General features: G+C 39.7%; 1 protein-coding gene across 9 annotated transcripts in view; it reads left to right on the forward strand.

Moving 5' to 3' along the window:
- Positions 1-18,572, forward strand: part of LOC137038698 (adhesion G protein-coupled receptor F5-like) — a 48,326-nt gene extending 29,754 nt beyond the window's left edge. For 8 of the 9 annotated variants that reach the window (XM_067413510.1, XM_067413513.1, XM_067413514.1 and 5 more), the window contains 15 exons: positions 4,665-4,757; positions 9,568-9,717; positions 10,762-10,865; positions 11,123-11,181; positions 11,269-11,405; positions 11,582-11,773; positions 14,386-14,586; positions 14,715-14,885; positions 15,034-15,215; positions 15,874-16,044; positions 16,272-17,657; positions 17,825-17,866; positions 17,952-18,011; positions 18,099-18,186; positions 18,271-18,572. In XM_067413510.1, the coding sequence (XP_067269611.1) occupies positions 4,665-4,757; positions 9,568-9,717; positions 10,762-10,865; positions 11,123-11,181; positions 11,269-11,405; positions 11,582-11,773; positions 14,386-14,586; positions 14,715-14,885; positions 15,034-15,215; positions 15,874-16,044; positions 16,272-17,657; positions 17,825-17,866; positions 17,952-18,011; positions 18,099-18,186; positions 18,271-18,329 (3,095 nt within the window). In that variant the 3' untranslated portion in view covers positions 18,330-18,572. The remainder of the gene's footprint in view (positions 1-4,664; positions 4,758-9,567; positions 9,718-10,761; positions 10,866-11,122; positions 11,182-11,268; positions 11,406-11,581; positions 11,774-14,385; positions 14,587-14,714; positions 14,886-15,033; positions 15,216-15,873; positions 16,045-16,271; positions 17,658-17,824; positions 17,867-17,951; positions 18,012-18,098; positions 18,187-18,270) is intronic. The other variant, XM_067413518.1, reaches the window with a different exon arrangement.
- Positions 18,573-20,456: the final 1,884 nt, after the last annotated feature.

A 20,456-nucleotide genomic window follows, 5' to 3' on the forward strand; every position in this document is an offset into this window, starting at 1 on the left:
TTTCTTCCTTTTTAGTTAGATCAGTCAGCAGGCTGGCGAGGTCTGAATAATTAGGTACAAACCTCCTATAATATCCCGCCAGCCCCAGGAACTGTCTAACCTCCTTTTTGGTCTTGGCTCTTGGGCAGGCCGCAACCGCTGCGGTCTTATTCATTTGGGGACGCACCTGCCCATGACCCAAGTGGAAGCCCAGATATCTTACTTCCACCCGCCCAATTGCACACTTCTTCGGGTTGGCCGTGAGCCCCGCCCTTCTCAGCGACCTGAGGACTGCTCGCAAATGCTGCATATGACGCTGCCAGTCATCACTATAAATGATGATATCATCCAGATAGGCAGCGTCATATGCAGCATGCGGCCGAAGAATTCGGTCCATCAGGCGCTGAAAAGTCGCGGGTGCCCCGGACAGCCCGAAAGGAAGCGTAACGAATTGGTGTAATCCAAACGGCGTGGTAAAAGCGTTTTTTTCTTTGGTTACTGGAGACAAGGGGATCTGCCAGTAACCCTTTGTCAAGTCCAGTGTCGAAAAAAAATGAGCAGTACCCAGCCGATCAAGCAATTCATCAATCCGTGGCATGGGATATGCATCAAAAATCGACACTGCGTTGACTTTTCTGTAATCCACGCAGAACCGGACCGAGCCGTCAGGTTTTGGAACCAAAACGATCGGGCTCGCCCAGTCACTTTTGGATTCTTCTATAACCCCCATCTCTAGCATTGCCTCTAATTATCTATATGGTTTGCTGCATACAACCACGCCCGGCTCGGTCTCAACGTGGTGTTGGATGAGGTCTGTCCGACCCGGTAGGGGCGAGAACATGTCGGCGAAATCCGCCTGTAATTGTTTGAGGTCTATGAGCTGGGAGGGTGAGAGGTGACCTCCCCCGGGACCAGAGTGTGAGATTGTGTCTTTTGTACCGCCTCTGGTCCGAGATCATCCTCTCCACTCACTACCGTCGCCAGCATCACAGCCTCTGCCTCAACCCATTTTTTTAATATATTAAGGTGGTATATCTGACGTGCCCCGTCCCTGTCGGACCGAATTACCTCATAGTTCAGATCCCCTACTCGTCGTGTGACCTCAAACGGTCCTTGCCACTTGGCGAGTATTTTGGAACTAGAGGTGGGGAGTATTAGAAGTACTTTCTCTCCCGGTGAAAGTTGCCGTAATCTAGCCCCTTTGTTGTACAGCTGTCTTTGTTTGTCTTGAGCCTGTAACAAATTCTCCATTGAAAGCCGCCCCAGGGTGTGGAGTTTTGTTTTCAGGTCTAACACAAACTGAATTTCGTTTTTACTAGCGGATGGTCCGTCCTTCCAAGCTTCCCTAATGTAATCCAAAACCCCTCGGGGCTGACGGCCATAGAGAATAGGGCTGAAACGATTCATCGAGTAACTCGAGTTAATCGAATCAAAAAAATCCTCGAGGCAAAATCACCTGCCTCGATGCTTCGCTTAGTCCATTTAACTACACACAGATGTTGCAGAAAGACATTTTTTGTGTAAGGACTCGGAGTATGAGCGGATTGCGGTTATATCCGCGGTTCAGGTGCGTAAACATCCCGAAAATTGCAGGTGGATGAGAGAAATTGTTACTATGTTGATTTTAATAAAGATGCGGAACTCTCATTTCACGCTAAAACGCAATGAATGCGCGTCGTTCTTTAACTTTCGTTTTCAGCTCATGTCGAGAACAAAGACCGCAATGCGAGAGAGAGAGCGGCCGGGCATCAGCACTGGTAATATCATTTAATATCGCTGTTTTTAAATGAAGACAACTGCGTGTTGAGCTTCAAGATGCGACGCTGAACATTTAAGTTTCATTTGCGGCAGTTCACGCGTCAGCTGAGGAGATACGAGCAACTCCAAACACATGAACTCGATGGAGTTTGCAGCTTTGCACATGGATCACCGTCATTGTGATGTGTGTGAAATCTTTAATGAGACTTTATATATCCTACTTGATAATATCTTCGAAATGCACCATTAGATGTTCTCAATACTAGGCGCAACAAACGTCAGAACAAGCTATAACGCGCGCGCGTTTGTGATGAGCAGCGCTCGTGCTTTCAGAGCTGATCAGAGCTGCGTGCTTTCATTGATTTGTGTCATTTAAATATCACACTTTAATCATATTTATAGCTACTAACTTAAAACAAGCTGTGTTACAATGATGAATGATTAGCTCAAAAGATCAGCATGTGTGATGTACTTTAACTGAATTAAACATATCTCGCGTTTGATCACGTTCTAGCGGTTATTCCTCCGTCTCCGTGTGATGTATAGGTTGTCGACCCTGGTTAATGTAAACGATAGCATCGCGCTTAACACGGAGGATTTGAAGTTGAGAATACCGGGTTCGGGTGGATGGTTTGCTTCTAACAGCTGATTCGGTGACGATAGAGCTGATCCGCACATCTCTTCTTCCAAGTTAACCTGTCCAATACATTTTGCTCCAGTAAAGGAGTAAATAAGACAGTAAATGCTTATGTCATGCCTGAGCTGAAGCTGAAACATGAAAGTTAAGTTGCACAACATAAATACAATGTTTAGTTATTTATATTATTTATAGAATATTTATAGAATATTAGAATATTTATATTATATAGAATTTATAGAATATTTATATTATTTATATTGGCATTATTGTTATTTATATTACTACTATTTAGATGTATTGGTTGTAGGTTTAGTTTTAGATTGAACTATGTTTACCTTTTGAAAGTAATTTGAAATAGATTTTTATTTAATATAATATGGCAATTGTATGCATTAAAATAGTTTAGTTTCAAAGTTATTAATGTAAGCAATTTCAGCAAAAACTTAATTTTTCTAAAAAGAAAACAAATTAGATATTAATTTTAAGATACCCATCTTATTGTCTCTTATTGCTCTTTAATAAAGAAAAAGTAATTATTATCCGATTAATCGATCGATTAAGTGGTAGATTAATCGATTACAAAAAGAATCGATAGCTGCAGCCCTAATAGAGAAGCTTGAAGGGGGAAAACCCCGTGGAGGCTTGGGGGACCTCACGGACAGCAAACAAGAGAGGTTCTAGCCATTTGTCCCAATTTTTGGCATCTTCGTGAACAAACTTACGAATCATTGTTTTCAATGTGTGATTAAATCTTTCTACCAGCCGTCTGTTTGTGGGTGATAGACGCTGGTCCAAATAGATTTAATGCCCAATAATTCGTAGAGTTCGCGGATTGTCCATGACATGATCGCCGTGCCTTGATCGGTGAGAATCTCTTTCGGGATTCCCACCCGGGAGATTAGGGAGAACAGTGCACTCGCAACACTTTTCGCTGAAATGTTAGACATCGGCAGGAATACAGTAAGAGCTTCTGTTGACAGCGTCATTCAAACGGCAGTTTGGACAAGTGTGCACTGCAGATATAAGTAATTGACAGATACGAACATTATAAAGAGGGTTCTTGGATCGCTCTCTGTAGTTTATTCATTTAAATAACAGATTTGTTTCATGCTACTAAAAGAAACAACGTGAAGTTGATCGTTTTAGTGACTGGCTTGATTCACTGATGCATCAAGACAGACTGGTCATGAGCTTGACTGAGTCTCAAGATGCTGTAATACAAGTGGCTGCTCCCAGACTGGCAACTGGGAGAAAGTGGACCACAACTGAGGCCATACAGCAAGCTAAATCTGCACCCAGACATGGAGACATTGTAGGACAGGTGCAGCATGGAAAAGGGGGTTTTGGACTCGGCATAAGCCGGCCTATATGGTACAAGGCAACATCCGCGCCCAGAGAAGAAAGCTGGTTGTAGCTGAGATCCGGCAGCAAGAGGAGGCAGAGAGATGCACAAAGGCAGTTTCACAGTCCAAACAGGGACAGTGGACTAACTGGGAAAACCTGGAGAAACATAAGCTCACCTGGAAGGATCTTTGGGAGATGGAAGGAAACAGGCTGAGCTTCTATGATGTTCTCGCTACACCCAAGAACCTAAACCAGTGTATTGGAGAAGATCCATCATGTCCTCTCTGTCAAACCCCAGCAACATTAAAGCACATCCTTGTCGGCTGCAAATTGAATCTTTCCCAAGGCCGTTACACCTGGAGACACAATCAGGTCCTGAGACAACTGGAGAACCATCACCAATGCCCTCCCTCCAAAACATGTATGCTCAAAATCCATTACATTCATGAGAACAGGACAACTTCCAATAAAACAAACTACAATAGTGAAATGGACCCTACTGAACTGCTTACCTCAGAAGCAGTTTGCTTGGTAACAGACCTGACAGTTGATTACCGGACTCGATGGAGCAGTTTAAGATTTCCTACATATGATTTTCTAAGATTTTCAACTAACTACAGATAAGATGAGATTTTGTAAGATAGGATCCTACATCAAGTTAAGACTTGCTTCTGTAAAACGAAATTGTGAAAAATCCTAAATTAACATATCTTAAGTTAAGACCTAAGATAGAAACTTTCTGTAATACGCCCACTGATCCCAAATACAACTGACAATAACAAGTGCGTCAGCATCTACTCCAACTGCAGAAACAAGTGATCATACAATTTTATTTACATGGCATCATCACTAACAACTCAAATCTTCAGAGATGTGTTTAGCACACACCATGTTTAATTTTTGTTCTATGCCAGGAATCCATTACTTATTTTTGATTTTATAGATGTTACAGGCCGTTCTACCCTGATCCCAAACACAGCCAACAGTACAAAAATAACAAGTGCTCCAGCATCTACTCCAGCAGTAGAAACAACAAGTAAGTGATTATATAATTTTATTCACATAGTGAAATTTTAGACTGATCCCAAACACAACTGCCAAAACCGAAATAATCGATGCATTGCTTAGATGAGCACTTCCGGTATTCATTTCTGCTGTGATAAAGGCATATAACAAGTGCTTTATCAATTCCAATAACAAGGACACTAGGTATGTGATCAAACAAAGCTTTCAAGATGTTTGTTATATGTATGCAAAGTTTACTTTGGTTATAGTATAGGTTTGCCTTTATTGACCTCAACCAAGATTTTTCCAACAACAATTATCAGTGCTACAACAAAACCAGCAACGCGTGAATAGACTGGTTTAATATACTGTAACATATTACACACACACACACACACACACACACACACACACACACACACACACACACACACACACACACACACACACACACACACACACACACACACACACACACACACACCTAAAATCAGCTGCAGAGTGTTTAGCAGTGCACCACATTTAGATTAGATTAGTGTTAGAAGCTTAGATTCATAACCATCATGTTTTTACAAAATTCTTGTTTTCATGAATGTACCTAAAATCCTAATCAAACAGGCCTCTAAAAAAACTTGAAAAAACACTTTGTGATCAGCTTATTAGTGTTGTTAGACAAAGGTGTTAGAAGCAGCAACTAAAACCGTCAGAGATGTGTCTAGCACTTACCATATTTACATATTATTTGATAGATGCTGGGCGATATTAATTACTTCTATATTAATTACTTTGATAATAAGTACAAAAATAAAAAGTGCAGCAGCATCTACTTCAGTAACAGAAATTACAAGTAAGTGATCATTCTATTCAGTTTATATGATCACTGTCTCAAGTGTTTGGTTCATGTTCTCAATCTGAGAACATGACCATGGCAGAATTGGACTCACAAATCTCTTCTCTGGTTTGAGAGAGTCACCTCAGTTACTTCCCTTCCTGGTCCTTCTGCTATGGACAACAATAGTCAGCAACAATGGGAGCCGTTCCACCGGGTCAATCCCCACAGACCTTCCATTTCTTGTTACTCACATTGTGCCCAGTCAAGTTGTCAGATGAGTTAGGTGGTTCATATCAGGGCAAACTCATTCAAGGCTAGAGAAGAGGATGAACTGTCGATTGCAACATCAGAGGGTGACCTTATGCCTTCCGACTCTGAAGACACGAATCTTCAAATTCTAATTGGAATCCCACCCTTGGATCCCACCCACCTCTCAGCCAGATGATGCCCAGTAATGCCGCATCTTATCGAGATGGAGGTTGACAATGTTCAATTACTTGACGCCACTATCTCACAGTGTGATAAAGACAAGTGATAAGAACCCCAACATGGCTTTGAATCATTCCTGATATTGGCGACTAGAGGATGGATACCAGGTGGGACGGGCCAGGTTCGGACAGATATTTAGAAATGACGTTCGGGTCGGGCTCAGTCACGTCAGCACGATAAGGCATTGAACCTTTTACATTTAAAACAGCTTATTTTGTAAGTAGCCAGGCCTGTTTATCTTGATACAATGGTTTGTTTTTGTGATTAAAATACATTTCAAATATTACCCTAACATCCGTCTTCCTATGTGCGGAAATTTGTTTATGTCACTGTGACAACAACGTGCAACACGTGTGTGCATATTGCCCGCGGGCCGCGGCATCCTTGTCATTCCAGCCGGCAGCAGGAGCAGTGAGCGCAACTTCAGCGCTGCTGGCAGGAGGACAGCCTTGAAGCCATCCACAATTGATGATGCGATCCTTTTTCTGCATAAAACCTTGATTAGCCTAAACTTTGATGGATAGATTATGTAAATAGATCCCATGTTGCAGTTTAGTAACCATACAGAAAATATGGTAAGAGTGCCTTTAATTTCAATAAGCATTTCAATTGTGTTACGTTAATGTTTTGTTCTGTTAGCTTGGGCCATTTTTAGTATACCTTTGTTCATTTAATTTCAGTTGGATATTTGATTGGGCTCTTTGTAACATTTGATGCCCCATGTGCCTGATGATGCACTCGTCTGTAAACATTTCAGAATGCCTTCCTGAAGTTGAATAAAAGCGGGCTAACCACACAAACAAACGTACATGTGTGATTAGTATATGAGAGAAAAAATGTATTTTAACTTTTGGGCTCGGACATAAATATCTTAATGCCTGTCTCGCTCGGGTCAGGTTTGGTTACTGCTCTGTCGGACGCGGGCCGGGCTCGGACAGAAAAATGCGGCCCGATCCGCGCTCTATTGGCGACCCAGGGATGGCGGAAGCTGCTTTTCCTCAGGAGATGATGAGCGCATTCCTCATTCCCTTGGTCACACATTCTGCAGCTCAGACATGCTGGATACAAGTTTCTCATCCCCTTATCTCTGTCCAAGACTCATACAAAGACCCAGTTTTTCAAGTATCCGCCCAGGTTCAACAGCATTCTTTTTATGTCGGGGACAGGCAACGACACATCTTGGTCCTCTTGTTAAAGAATGCAATAGAGCCTGTCCCTCCAGCCGAGATTAAGATAACATTTTACAGCTTTTACTTCATCATACCAAAGAAAGACGATGTATCATGACCAATCTTAAACCTACGAGTTTTGAATCAGGCCCTGCACAGGCTCCTGTTCAAGATGTTGACGAGAGACGCAGAGGCACTTTTCACATTCTCAATGATCTCAATGACTGGCTGATTCAAGATCTATTGTGTGCACACAGGGACCTGGTGCTCAGATACCTGGGGGGTACAATGGAACCTTAAGAATTTGAGATGTATAACTTGTTATGTACTTGGTGACATTGTGTGTATGTGCTGTAATAAGAAAATGAAAATAAAGTGATTAAAAAAAACATGCAGCAGACATGCTGTCATGACAAGTGATGCTTCAGGGAGAGTGGAGACTCCACCCCCAGGTGGTCCATCTGATCAGGAGTCGATTTGACAAAGCACAGGTAGACCTGTTGCCTTCCCAAGAATCTTCCCATTGCTCGCTGTGATATTCCCTGACCAAGACCCCCTTAGCACAGATTTGTTGGCACACAGCTAGCCCTGGCATATGAACAAATGTGTTTTCCCCAGTAAGCCTGATTGCACTGACATTGTGCAGAGCCAGGGAGGGTAAAAAACAGGTCCTATTGGTTGTGTTATATTGGCCCACCCGGACTTGGTTCTTGGAGCTCATGCCCCTTGCAAGAGCCCCTCCCTGCAACAGCCTATCCCCTGAGGAAGGTTCCATCATACTCTCACGTGATTCTGAGACCCTGGAAAGGCTATATGCTCAAAGCTACCACTACCCCTTTTAGGGGTCAAGTGGCAAATTTGCAAGTGCTGCCTTGAGACGATGCAGACCCAGCCTTATTTTTGCTGTGACCAGTACATGCCATGCGCACTGAGCAGCTCTTTGTTTGTTTTGGGAGACAGCAGAAGGGGAAGAAGGTTGGCCTATTGAATTTTTGGGTGCCATTGCCTTGGTATACCAGACACAGGCTGTGCCATGCCCTTTTGGAGTATAAGGACACCCCACAAGGAGTGTTGAATCCTCCTGGGCTTTAGCCAACGGGCTAGCCTTTCTAACAGAGATCTGCAGAGTGTCAGGCTGAGTGACACAAATATCTTTGCAAGATTTTATAATCTCCTGGTTGATCTCCCTGTGTGTTGTCAGATGTGAGGCACATAAACTGCAGGCAAATGGCCGTGTGTACCACTTGTACACAGTGCCCTGAGGTGAATTTATATGGGTTGGATGCATTTTGTGGTGTTCACCAACTGATATGATCATATGATCCTCTCTAGACCAAAGCACAACATGTTTGTGTGACACTGACACAAAACATAGACACATTAAGGCCCTTTCACACTGGACGTGATTTTGACGCAGGAATAATTTGCACAATGGTTTTATTTTTTGATGAGCTGTGTGTGTAATGAACGCTTCCACACCGAACACGAATGTGTCTGTGGCACTCAAATGTTTACATTGTGACTCAACTGGAAACATTTGTTCAGATCGATTGATTCTCTGAAGTGTGTGTTTGTCTCGTCCGATGCGCTGCTGTCTCAGGATGAGATCCTCAAATTGTCCCACAGACTTTAGAAAGTAAGTGAAGAACCGGCCATGATAAAGTTTTAGCTCCTGTACAAGATTAGCATGCTCCCCTTCAGACTCTGTTCTTTAAGACTGGCTGCACCCAAAACCTTCCTTCCTTTAAATAAAATGAAAAGCTCGTCTTCACTGAATGATGAAGTGTCCGTGTTTTCTCAGCTGTCGCGGCGAATGTTTTGGAATGTTGGAGCTCTGAAACGTTTTGTGTCGAAATTCGTGTCGCGGCTGATGTGAATGGTTTTGACGTGAAATATTCGCTTATTCGTTCCGCTTTTTCGTTATGCGTCCGATGTGAAAGGGCCTTTAGACATTTGGAAATAAAAAAAAATGCCTGAATCTACCCCTTTATAGTGCACTATGTGTCATTCACTATAAATAACATAAACAAGCTACCGATTTCAGCCATACCTTTAGTATCTTTTGTGACAGGACCATTTGACAGAAAATCTGATGGGAATTAAAGGAAACTGAGGAGTTGAGGATTGATCCCTATTGGTGGAGTAGAGAGACTATACCTTTTGAATGCATAAGAATGAATATTGTTTTGGAGCACACTAGCTTTTCTAACCTTAAAACAAACACTTTCATACTAACAACCAAAACTTTAAAAAAGTATATTGTTTCAAAATGTACCTTAAGTTTGTGATAACATATTTCATACATTGAATGTACACTTATTTTAATGGAAAAATGAACCCTTTATTCTTAGGTCAATCTACCACAACAAAACCACCAACAACAACTGTACTAACAACAAGTGCATCAACAGCTCCACTACTAACACCAACAGAACCAACAAAGCCAACAACAGCTCCAATACTACCACCATCAGAGCCATCAACAACAACACTAAAACAAGGTCTGCTAATAACACCAACAGAGCCACCAAAAACACCAACCCCAAAGTCTGTTAAGTACTGATTACAACATTGTTATTGTAAACTCTAGAAGATCAGCAACCAAAAGAAATCTAAAGGCAAAGAAGTTTACTCAATAATGAATGTTATAAACATATATAATGCTTGAAATTAAAAATATTTCTGTAATGAAAATTGGTTGATTGTGCTTGGTTAGAGGTGAACTTTTTTAATTGAATATTGATCAGTTTTCGCACTCAGCTGTCTGACTGTGAATCTTAGCATAGTTAAGGTAAATCTGTAAGTCACAGAAGATATCATAATTAAAATAAACTTATTTTGTCTCACCTTTGACTAAATGTTAAAGTTTTGCCTTTGAGCAACATACAGAAGCATCACATAAACCGCATTCTCTAGCAGAAACCTATTAATAAAAGTATGAATAACCTGAAAATTATTGCAACAATTGGACAAAATTTTTGTATGCAAAATCTTTGACCATAATCCTGAGTGAGTATAAGGACATGATATTAGAAAAAAACATATTGAATCAGTTTAAACAGCTATATTTATATGAGATCAATATGGCTACCCCAGGCCAATAAGGGCATTTTCACACTTTGGGGAATCCATGCTCCCCTTCCTGTACCCTCGAGGACACCCAAGTAGGTATTTCTACAGACCAGAGATCTCCAAAATGGGGCATGAACTCCAAAAGTGGGTAGAACCTATACAATGGGGTAGGGTCTCCATGCGCAAAGACTTTCACCATTGGCTCTGGCTTCACAGAGCTCGTTGCCAGTGATGTTTTCAGCCTGGGGTTTAATCCTCCATTCAATAATATAAGCGGGAATCCCCCACAAGCTTTTCTGTGAGCCGTCCCAGCACAACACATTGGAAAGTTTTTATTTTTTCACTTTGTTTTAAGGAACAGGGGTTGTTTACAAATGCTAGTTATAACTTATGGACTAATGTGGTTATGGTCTTTTCATTCTTATAAAATCTGCTTGTATCAATATTTTGTTATTGTTTTTTTCTTTTTCCAGTAAATCGCAAGATATCACTGTCAATAGACGAGACTTTTGATTCAAGCCTGAATAACCAGAACAGTGACAAATTCAAGAAATACAAATCAGAAATCGAGAGTGCAGTAAGTGTTAAATAAAAACATATTGTTCTAAATGCAATTTGAATGAAATATAATCAATCAATGTTCTTGTGTTAGGGTATTGATACGGCCATATAGTAAAATTCTCATGTATATTTAAGAGTCTGTAAGTAGATAAATGTAAAGAGAAAAGTGCTTGAAATTTTAACATTTTAAAAACGAAAAGTGTAAAAACGTTTTTAATAACACAATAAAAGAAATACATTCTAACAATTCTGACACGGCTTTGTCTCATGTAGATCGATAAAAGTTACAAGGGTGTAACAGGTTTCATTTCTGCCACTGTCACTGGCTTTAGGTATGTTATTTTTCCATATGACATGGTCATTATACTCTTGTTTGTTTAAATGCATAATAGACCATTTCTGTTTTTGTGTTTGAGCAGGCCTGGAAGTGTGATTGTAGACTTCTTTATTACATCATCTGAGGTGATACAGATTTCTGAGGGTGTAAAGCAAAATATTTACACCAACATGAAAGAGTTCAAATTCAATGTCAATCCAACTTCAGTCGCTGAAACTGGTAAAATATTATGCTGTACCTTTCTTGGGAACAAATTTGCAAAATGATGTCAGTTATGCAAGACGCAAAAGACATGTTGTTCAATAACCCTTTCAAAATATTTTTTTAAAACATGCTTATTTGTAATGTATGCTTCTTGAAAATGTAACATGTACATATCTATCCATGCGTTCCAGAGAACATAAACCTCCGATCAAGAGATCCCGTTTTTCCTGAACAAGATATAACACTCTCCTGCCCTGCCACCAACCATCTTGGAAATATAGACTGGAGATTTCAGGGAGATAACATAACGAAAAGCAGTCGTTATGTGTTCTCATTAGATCATCTCTCCCTCACAGTCAAGAGTGTTACCTCCAAAGATAATGGTGAGTCTTTGAACCCATGGCAGAGCAAAGCTACCTAGCACAAACTGGATAATTTAAAATATATTTCTAGAACAATAGCATAAAATAAAAATTCAGTGGCACCTCCATAAAGATCTACCAATTAGCATTTCTGCAAATCCATTAAATAAATGCATATAGTTGTGCCAGTGTATTTCAAAATACAAATAAAAAATGGATGCTGTTTAAGATGTCAAAAATATATATGAATATTTTTGTAAAATGATGATAAAACTTTCATATATTTTAGATTCATTGCACACCAACTGAAATATTTCAGGTCTTTTATTGTTTTAATACTGATGATTTTTTGCATACAGCTCATGAAAACTTCATGAAAATCTCAAAAAATTAGCATATCATGAAAAGGTTCTCTAAACAAGCTAATCATCTGAATCAACTAATTAACTCTAAACACCTGCAAAAGATTCCTGAGGCTTTTAAAAACTCCCAGCCTGGTTCATTACTCAAAACCGCAATCATGGGTAAGACTGCCGACCCGACCCTGTCCAGAAGGCCATCACTGACACCCTCAAGCGAGAGGGTAAGACACAGAAAGAAATTTCTGAACGAATAGGCTGTTCCCGGAGTGCTGTATCAAGGCACCTCAGTGGGAAGTCTGTGGGAAGGAAAACGTGTGGCAAAAAACGCTGCACAACGAGAAGAGGTGACCGGACCCTGAGGAAGATTGTGGAGAAGGACCGATTCCAGACCTTGGGGGACCTGCGGAAGCAGTGGACTGAGTCTGGAGTAGAAACATCCAGAGCCACCGTGCACAGGCGTGTTCAGGAAATGGGCTACAGGTGCCGCATTCCCCAGGTCAAGCCACTTTGGGCTACAGAGAAGCAGCCCTGGACTGTTGATCAGTGGTCCAAAGTACTTTTTTCGGATGAAAGCTAATTTTGCATGTCATTCGGAAATCAAGGTGCCAGAGTCTTTTGGAGCACTTCATGCTTCCATCTGCTGAAAAGCTTTATGGAGATGAAGATTTGGTTTTTCAGCACGACCTGGCACCTGCTCAAAGTGCCAAAACCACTGGTAAATGGTTTACTCACCATGGTATTACTGTGCTCAATTGGCCGGCCAACTCTCCTGACCTGAACCCCATAGAGAATCTGTGGGATATTGTGAAGAGAAAGTTGAGAGACGCAAGACTCAACACTCTGGATGAGCTTAAGGCTGCTATCGAAGCATCCTGGGCCTTCATTACACCTCAGCAGTGCCACAGGCTGATTGCCTCTATGCCACGCCGCATTGAAGCAGTCATTTCTGCAAAAGGATTCCCGACCAAGTATTGAGTGCATAACTGAACATAATTATTTGAAGGTTGACTTTTTTGTATTAAAAACACTTTTCTTTTATTGGTCGGATGAAATATGCTAATTTCTTGAGATAGGAATTTGGGGTTTTCATGAGCTGTGTGCCAAATTCATCAGTATTAAAACAATAAAAGACATTAAATATTTCAGTTGGTGTGCAATGAATCTAAAATATATGAAAGTTTAATTTTTATCATTACATTATGGAAAATATGAACTTTTATCACATATGCTAATTTTTTTAGAAGGACCTGTACATTTCGGTAACGATAGACCACTTTTGACCATCTACTAATGATAAGTAACTTTGCTACTACATGTCAACTACCAGTCATCAAAGAATTAGTAGTCCGTCTGCTTAATATCTGCTAACTCTTTATTTTGATGGTCCCTCAACAGACTTTCTACTGACATCTGCAAGTTCATGTCAACTTATTCCACTAACCCAAACCCTAACACTCTACTAATACTCTAATGAGAGTTAGTTGACATGTAGTTGTAAAATTAATTATGCAGTGCATTCGGAAAATATTCACAGCACTTGTGAATTCAACACTTTTTCCACATTTTATGTTACACCCTTATTCGAAAATGGATTAAATTCAAAGTTTTCCTCAATTCTTGAAACAATAGCCCATAATGACAATGTGAAATAAGTTTTGTTTTATGTTACACCCTTATGCCAAAATGTATTAAATTAATATTTATATATTTTTCTATATATATTTTCTATAAACAATACCCCATAATGACAACGTGAAAGAAGTTTGTTTGTCTTTTGCAAATTAAAAAAAATAATAATAATCACATGTACATAAATATTAACAACCTTGAATACTTTGTTGAAGCACCTTTGGCACTAATTACAGTCTTTTTGAGTATGATATTACTCGAATATTGGCCATTTTGGGTGTCTGCCATTTTGAATTTTGTTCAAAATTGAACATTAAATCAAATTACTACTGATTGGACTTATGATTTTTCAGCCATTTTGCCTTAAATGATCTATATATGTCTTTAATTGCTCATTGTTGCAATTGGTCTGATGCTCCTAAACCATATTGTCATGACTTTGTGTGTGTTTGTGCTTGGCCCCAATAATTGCTGTTTATAACAATATTTTTATTTATTAAATTTTTAATCATTAGTAAAAAAAAAAAAATAATCGACAGATTAATCAATGATCAAAATAATTTTTAAATGCAGTCATACTAGAGATTGTGAATGAAAATCTGTGTTTTAACCATTCTCATGTCTTTGAAACTGTTTTTGTAGGTCGTTACGAATGTTTGTACAGTACAAGCACAGGGCCACATATTACTTGGGACAGGGTTGACTACATTAAGCCGTATCCTAGTATGCAAGTGCCTACTAATAAGACATACAAATGTGAAGATAAGCAGGTTGATCTGGTCTGCTGTGTGCATATTGATTACTCCATACAGTGGGTGCAGGACAAAAAAATGCTGAGCAGCAGTAAGTATTTATCAGAAATGAAATGGTCATATTGTAAATCTACAAATTCAGTCTTAAAACAACAACGGGACTTTTTTTAAGTAGTAGCCACATCTATGATGTCTTTGATCTGCATCTTGTATTTCCAGAAATTGATTCACTGAAATGTAGTACACAATTTTTTACGATCTCAAGTGGAAATTCATGTGGAACAAAAACCATATTCACCTGCAATCTGGACAATAAAGATCTTCTTGGATTCTCCTATAGCAAAAGGGCTGTGGAACTGGTTGTTTCCGAACCTCTAACCCCAAATAGCCGTAAGGTCAAATTCTGTTTCCACCAATTCCGTCACTTAAATTAACCAACAATCATATAATATAGCTATCATATATACATAAAAATATAACGTTTTACCTTTTAAAATCAGTTAGTACTATATACATTATTTTCTGTCTCTGTTCATAGCTGTCACATGCTTTGATGAAATGTTTGGTTTTGGAAAATTTGGTGACCCGCCGAAGTTGGGAGACTGTGAGAAAAATAAAGTTGGCTTCAGAGAAGGAGTGTGTCAATCCAATGGCTTTTGGAAAACTGTAAAGGACATGTGTGTTCTTCGTGTCATTTTTGTACTGAAACAGGAATCACAGGTTTGCTTTTTAGTTTTACTGCCTTCCCTAGATTATATTGCCCGGGGATCAAAATACTTATTGTGTTAATACTTTCAAGTTATTTAGTGTAATAATTAAGAAGCGCACAGCTTCACAAAAAAGGGGTGTAGAATGTTGTTGTTTTTTCTTCCACAAATTGCTAGTGAATTTTACAAATAATTACAATGAATTGACAAGTAACATGTTGCATTAAATCTAAAATTCTGAAATAGAAAGACAAAAACCCCAATCACTATTGTTTTATTTGTAAATGAAAGACAGAATGGAGAAAGTGATATTTGTTAATTACACAAATATCAAGTCCAATTCGATACCCAATTTTTTCCCATAAAAGCCATATTGGGCATTGGCCATTTAGCATTTTTTTTTTTTTTTTTGTAAAATGCTGTATTTAACTAACACTTAAAGTATCTTTATGAATTGTGGTCTTCAACGTCATGCCCCGAAGGCACAAACAATTTTGGGGCAGCGCCACATTGTGGTCAAAAGTTATAATAACATTTCCAAAAATGCTAGTAACTTTTGATTAAATTAGCCTATTATTTGTTAATGGCATCGCTTAATCCGGCAATTCAGACTCCGATCACAAAATACAGCTTGTTTGCTTAACCATTGTCTTTCTTTTCTTTTTCAAAAGGTTCTAGATACTGAAACTTTAACAAATTTTGTGATTAAAGTGAACAATGTCACCGCAGCAAATAGCAGAGACATAGTAAAGTCTCAAGTTACGGTTTCGGCAATTGTGGAAATACTAAACAATATTGCAGATATCTCTCAAGAGTCTATGGTGGATGAAGTTGTGGTAACGGTAAGCTAAAATTATTGCTGTCATAGTTTGCTAGTTGCATGACTGACCTGTATTGCTGTAGTACTTTGTAGGCCACACACTAGTTGACATGAGCTATGAAGTATTTGTTTATTTTATTCAGATGTCTTTAAGAGAAACTGCTACAAGAAGAGAAAAAGCTATATGTATTTTTTAGGTCATCTAAATGCCTTTTAACATTTTCCAATCTTGCATCATTTATCTTCCAGAATTTCCTCAATGTAGTGGACATCATTTCATCAGAGACAGCGAAACCTGTATGGGCAGAGTTAAATTCAAATGGCACAAGCCAAGGGAACAGCTCTCAACTCCTGAAAGCCATTGAAAATGTTATAAAAGCGACATCAGACCGCAATTTCAACATAACGAGTCCATCCAACTCATTCCTGTTCAAAAAAGTGACAACATCCGTAGACTTTAGGGATGTATTGAGGCTCAACTCAACCGCTGAAATATTTGTCCCATATATTACATCCACTCATAAAAATGTTACAATTACAGCAGTGGCCTTTTCTTCCTTGGGCAATGTCATGCCTGCAAGAAATCATACAGATAACCTAAATAAGACTGAAAATGTCATCAATGGACTCATTGTTGTAGTGAATACAAGCAAGCCTATCAACAACATAGAGCTGAGCTTTGAAAAACTTAGTAATTCGGTAGATCGAAACAAAAAATCAGTAAACTTAGGGAACCCTCAATGTGTTTTCTGGGAATTTAACCTTTTTAATAGCACTGGAGGATGGGACTCAACAGGATGCGAGGTCATGCGGATAAACGGCACTGTCACTTGTCACTGTAATCACACCACTTCATTTTCATTATTGATGTCCCCTTATGCTCCTGAAGATCTTGCCTTGTCTGCCATTACGTATGTCGGTGTTGCTATTTCGATAGCCAGCCTGGTTGTGTGCCTGATCATCGAAACGATCACCTGGAAGGCCGCATCCAGAAACTCCACGTCACATGTTCGGCATGTATCCTTAGTCAACATTGCTCTTTCTCTCCTGATCGCTGACATATGCTTCATTATCGCTGCTTCTATTGCAAAGCCCGGAGAGAACTATGTTAACTCGTGTAGCGCTGCAGTGTTTTTCACCCACTTCTTCTACCTGGCCCTCTTCTTCTGGATGTTGTTCTCAGCCCTTCTGCTCCTCTACCGCACCACTGCGGTCTTCTATCAGATTTCCAAATCCGTAATGATGGCGGTTGCCTTCATAGTGGGCTATGGCGCACCTCTCCTCATCTCAGTTATTACCGTAGCCTCCACCGCCGGAAGTAATAAATACGTCACACAGAATGGAACATGCTGGCTCAACTGGGACCTTTCCATGGCCCTTCTGGCTTTTGTCCTACCAGCTCTGGTCATCGTGGTTGTCAACATTATTATCGTGATAATAGTTATAATAAAACTGCTCAGGAGGGGAGTGGGAGAGAGCAATAGAGATGAAAAGAACGTCTTGGTGGTCATTCTCAGATGTGTGGCCATTTTGACGCCCCTCTTTGGCATCACTTGGGGTCTCGGCTTGGGCATTATGATACAGCCTAAAGCTTTGGCCATCCACTACTTGTTTGCAATCTTCAACTCCGTCCAGGTATAAATGTTCTCTTATATTTCAATTTTCAACAGCGATTAATTTAAAGATATATTCTTGTTTCGTGAAGCTCAATTATCTAGTGTTGATTACCACAAAAATGACAGTATTACAGTTTATTAGAAATAAACATCAACTAACTCATATGACCTGTTCATTAATTTCAGGGCTTCTTAATATTGGTTTTTGGAACACTGATGGAAAAGAAGGTAAGAGATGAGTTTCTTGCTTCATGAGCTGTGCTTGACATTACGTTCTAAGTATTTGTTGTACGAGATTATTTATTCCCAACAGGTTCGTGAGACACTTAAAGCGAGATTGAAAATCAGACGCACTGGATCCCGTGCCACACACGTAAACACATTTCCCTCATTTGTTTCCTTCAAGTTTTTTAACGCAAAAACTTTTATTTGAAACGCAATGCCATCTTTCCTATTACAGAGTTCAAGCTCTGAAGGCTATACCTACAGTTCTTCCAACAGAACGACTCTTACGGATGTTTTCAACACCCTTTTCAGAAGAGGGAGGAGTAAGTTGAATGTCAATGCATTGTATGATGATTTTCTGGAGCATTTTACCTGAAATTTGAATGTAATGAACTTGTGTTTTACAGTTGCTGGGGCAAACATCTCACACAACACGAGAGCATCAGAAGGTTTTCTGAATACTTAGCCGAACAGATGGCTTAATTTCCCGTTCGGATGCTTCTCTAATGCAGTCTACAACTTTTATTGAGTGTTTGATTTCTGTCTAGATTTCTTTAAGTACAATTCTTTTCCAAATGATACAACTTGAATATTCAAATTAGATTTTTTAATCTTTTATGTTTGTAGTGTTCACACTCTTTTATGAAAACAGATATTAATTTCTGGTTTAGTGTACCAATACTTTACTTAATACTTTGTCCGTCCTCTCTATTAAATCCAACAATGAAAAACCAAGTCAAGCATCCTGATTATTTTGGGGGAAAATATGGTTTGAAAAGTCTCTTTTATCTAAAAGAAAAAAAAAGATTTTTTAATTTAAAGGAGGGGTGAAATGCTGTTTCATGCATACAGTTTCAAAAACTAATGTTGGACGTTTGATGGAGTATTTCTGTGTCAAAAATGCTCCTTCCGGTTTCTCACAAGTTTCGGCGAGTTTTTTTTGAGTATGGGTCAGCTTGACGTCAACAGAGCGGAATGTCCTTGTATGGGCCGTACGGGCTCTTCTCCCAGTAGGGTGCACGTGCGTGTGATTAGAGGCGAGAGAGCAAATGCATGCCCCATAAACACTCTCTCAATTGCAGATCCAGTCGTCCGTGAACACTTATGTCGTCATAGTCCGCGCCGCGCTCCACTTTATTCCTATGGGTGACATCAAGCGACTTCAACGCTTCAGCACAGCATTCCGGGAAGGCAGCGCTGCATTTGAACCGATTTGAACGCAGAAATGACGGGAAGCTTCACAACATCGCTTCAGTCGCGTCGCAAAGTGGATCTCCACCGTTCACTGCTGTCACAGGACGTCACCAAATCATACCAAAGAAGTGTGTTTTTGACGGAGCGGTCCCAGCGATAAAGGTTCGGTCCTGCTTTGGAAGCAGGCGGTAAGTAAAACTGCTTCAAATGTCTGTGCTGTTGGCAGGGCAGGACTTAGGGTGGTGGGGGCCCCTGGGCTTGAGTCACTTACGGGCCCTACCTTCTATACATTACTTTAAATAGAACAAAATGATACACACACTATGTATTTTAGCAACACAATTCTGGATAAACTGAGAATAAAAATAGAGATTACAATTCTGAACAAACAACTAAAGAAAATAACAATGTATGTTAATTGCTGAAGTGTATAATTTTTTTTAAAATTAATCTGAATTATTTATTTTTAAAAAACTTGGGTTTGAATGAATGATTCAATTCCTCAATCAAATACAATTGCTTCATAGATGAATCAGCATCATTGAACGAATCTCCTGAATGAACGATTCAATGACAAATGTTTTTTAAAAGTAATTTGTTGCCATCTGGTGGCGTAACAATATAATCGATCCAATTGTTATTTGAAGTGCAAAGCTAATTTCAAAAGGTGACTGGTACAGTATACAGTGTTAGGCCCTACATATATATAATTAAAAAAAACTTGATAATTTATTTATATGACCACTGATTGAAGCTTTTTGTATTATTTTGAAGGCAAGATCACTAAAGACAAAATTGACAATAAGCGGATGTTGATATAGCCTACCTAGTTTTGCACTGCCCGCTCCGAGCAGGGTTCGAAGTCGGGTCTTTCCGCACGGGAGTCTGATGCTCTAACGACGAGGTTAAATGCCACTTATCCTTCCACTGTCCACGAGACAAGGCGAGCGTCTCTTGAAATGACGGGAGTTTACCTGCACAGTTCGCGTTAGCTTCGCTCATAGAACGTAAAAAACTTGCCTCCGTTACACTGACATGTTATGTTTCAGAACCAGCCGCTATTAAAACAATCTGCCAGATTCGGCAGATGCGGGCGCGGGCCAGATATTATCGCTGGCGTGCCGCTTTTTGCCCGCAGGCCGCAGACAGGTTTTTTCAACGGCAGTAAACGAGGCACTACATAACTACCAATAGCCAATCAGGAAACCTCAAGATGACTGACATTTAATTTAGCTAATTAAATTACATTTTTCATTGCAAGGCAGGGCCAGGTAACAATACCAGACCAATCAACAAACTTAAAATAAAAAATTAAATGACTGACATAATATTGAAAAAAAAAAATCACACGTAAAAGCGTGGGGCCCCCTATTGGGCGGGGCCCATGGGCTTGAGCCCA

The sequence above is a fragment of the Pseudorasbora parva genome, chromosome 13, assembly GCF_024679245.1.
Source record: "Pseudorasbora parva isolate DD20220531a chromosome 13, ASM2467924v1, whole genome shotgun sequence".
Classification (NCBI taxonomy): domain Eukaryota; kingdom Metazoa; phylum Chordata; class Actinopteri; order Cypriniformes; family Gobionidae; genus Pseudorasbora; species Pseudorasbora parva.